The sequence below is a fragment of the Cyprinus carpio genome, unplaced genomic scaffold (assembly GCF_018340385.1).
Source record: "Cyprinus carpio isolate SPL01 unplaced genomic scaffold, ASM1834038v1 S000002839, whole genome shotgun sequence".
NCBI classification, from domain to species: Eukaryota; Metazoa; Chordata; class Actinopteri; order Cypriniformes; family Cyprinidae; genus Cyprinus; species Cyprinus carpio.
This window is the reverse complement of record NW_024875550.1, coordinates 1-1,854: the sequence shown is the minus strand read 5'-3', so window position 1 is coordinate 1,854 and position 1,854 is coordinate 1. Positions and strand designations below refer to the sequence as shown.

Genomic DNA, 1,854 nt, shown 5'->3' with positions numbered 1-1,854 from the left:
TTGAATGACGAGACATATGAAATTCGCTCATCTACATTCACTCAACTGTAACGCATAACACACAGTTTACAGACATCACTGCCAAATAATGACCACGTATGTAAATTAGAGATAATTCATAACGTGAAACAATATTATCTCTTATAGATTCAAATAGTATTTATACTTTAACCAGTTATAAAGGACTTTTGCGCTAATCGCGGGGCACTTATGCTAACCATGTGCTCAACACGACGCAACTCATGACTCACTATTCATATAATGGCGAGCCAGCAGCATCACACACACACAACTCGTTCCTATTATACGGAATACCTGTTGTGCTGAAATCCTAAAAGCGTTTTGCATCATACTTCTGGCAGTTACCGGTACTAACAATGACAATGAAGAGAAGAACGCATCGGTGATGGCTTCTCCTTCTGCATTTACTACGAATGAGCATCACTGGCGCGCGGGCTGCACTATGAGATGCGTGCGATGACGTCATCACGCTGGTAGGCTATGCCAGAAGCGAAAATAATCAATTTAATAAATGCACAAAACACTCTTTCTTTTTAAACATAAAGAGGTACAATAAAACATTTAAACCATGTTTAAAACTATTGGGAAAATTAGCATCACACTAAAAGAAAATGTACAAACACAAACGGCCTGTACTCACTATTACAAATGCCCATGTTATTTTTCAACTATCCGGTTATAGATATAGATATAGACATATATATATGTAATGTAAATGTAATATAAGACAAATTGATCATCAAATACATTTTCGCTCAAAGCACTGCTCTTATCACTGGCGCGTAATAGGCCATTCGAATAATGACATCATCGAGGCGCGCCGGCGTCCATTAATGTTTGCGTACTTTGAAGAATGGCGCAGTAATGCACAATTTTTTACGATGTGCTTCTGTTAGTTTGACCTCCTCGCTGCCTCGACTGTCAAACAGAAAATCGCCCGACCGGCTTAGATCGGCGGTCGAGAAGGCAGTATCCGAGCACCACCACTCGATTTTGCGCAGGTATTCAAACTTAGGAATGTTTACAGGCGCCTCGCGTGAAACTTCAGATCTCTCTATCTGTGCACTGATGTTGCAATCAATTTGAAATGCTATGGTAGTGATAAACTCCTGTGAACTATGTTACTCTACGCTGTTTTTGCAGCACTGAAGTTCTGAACAAACACGAGGAGTGGGTTCGCGTGGACAGTGGTGTGGCAACATTGGGCATCAGTAATTTGCACAGGTTAGACTGGTTATTAAAGCTACATTTTTTATAGGAAGAGGTGTTGTTTTTATATAGGGTGTGTTGTCAAGGTTTATAATGTTCCCAGGAGGCACTGGGGGACGTGGTCTACTGTGGGCTCCCTGAAGTTGGGACAAAGTTATCACAGTCTGGTAACCATTCTTTCTCTAGAGAATACTGCTTTTGTTAAACTTGTTCTGTAAAGAGCACATTCACAGTAGGGTACAGCTATTTATAACAAAATACAGTTATTTGTTAGTAGTAAATAAAGCAAATATTATGATCAATTATTATTTTGTTTGCTTATTTATTGGCATCTGTACCGTAGATGAATTTGGTGCTCTGGAGAGTGTTAAAGCAGCGAGTGAGTTGTACTCTCCTCTGACGGGGGAGGTGACAGATGTCAATGACGCCTTGGCAGACAACCCAGGACTGGTCAACAAATCTTGCTATAAAGACGGTGAGACTTTACTTCAAACTCATTTGGACTCAAACTGGAATGGATTTTTCAGCTTAAAGGAATAGTTCACTCAAAAATGACGATGAACCCACCCTCAAGCCATCCAAGATTTAGACGAGTTCTTCATCGGAACAGATTTGGAGAAATTT

The 1,854-nt window shown here is 40.1% G+C and overlaps 1 protein-coding gene across 1 annotated transcript; it reads left to right on the top strand.

Moving 5' to 3' along the window:
• Positions 1–1,164: 1,164 nt before the first annotated feature.
• LOC122143359 (glycine cleavage system H protein, mitochondrial-like) lies at positions 1,165–1,848 on the top strand (the record flags this gene model as incomplete). Its single annotated transcript, XM_042754032.1, has 3 exons — positions 1,165–1,239; positions 1,327–1,397; positions 1,574–1,848. Coding segments are annotated over 3 exons (343 nt in total), but the record flags the coding sequence as incomplete, so codon positions are not given.
• Positions 1,849–1,854: the final 6 nt, after the last annotated feature.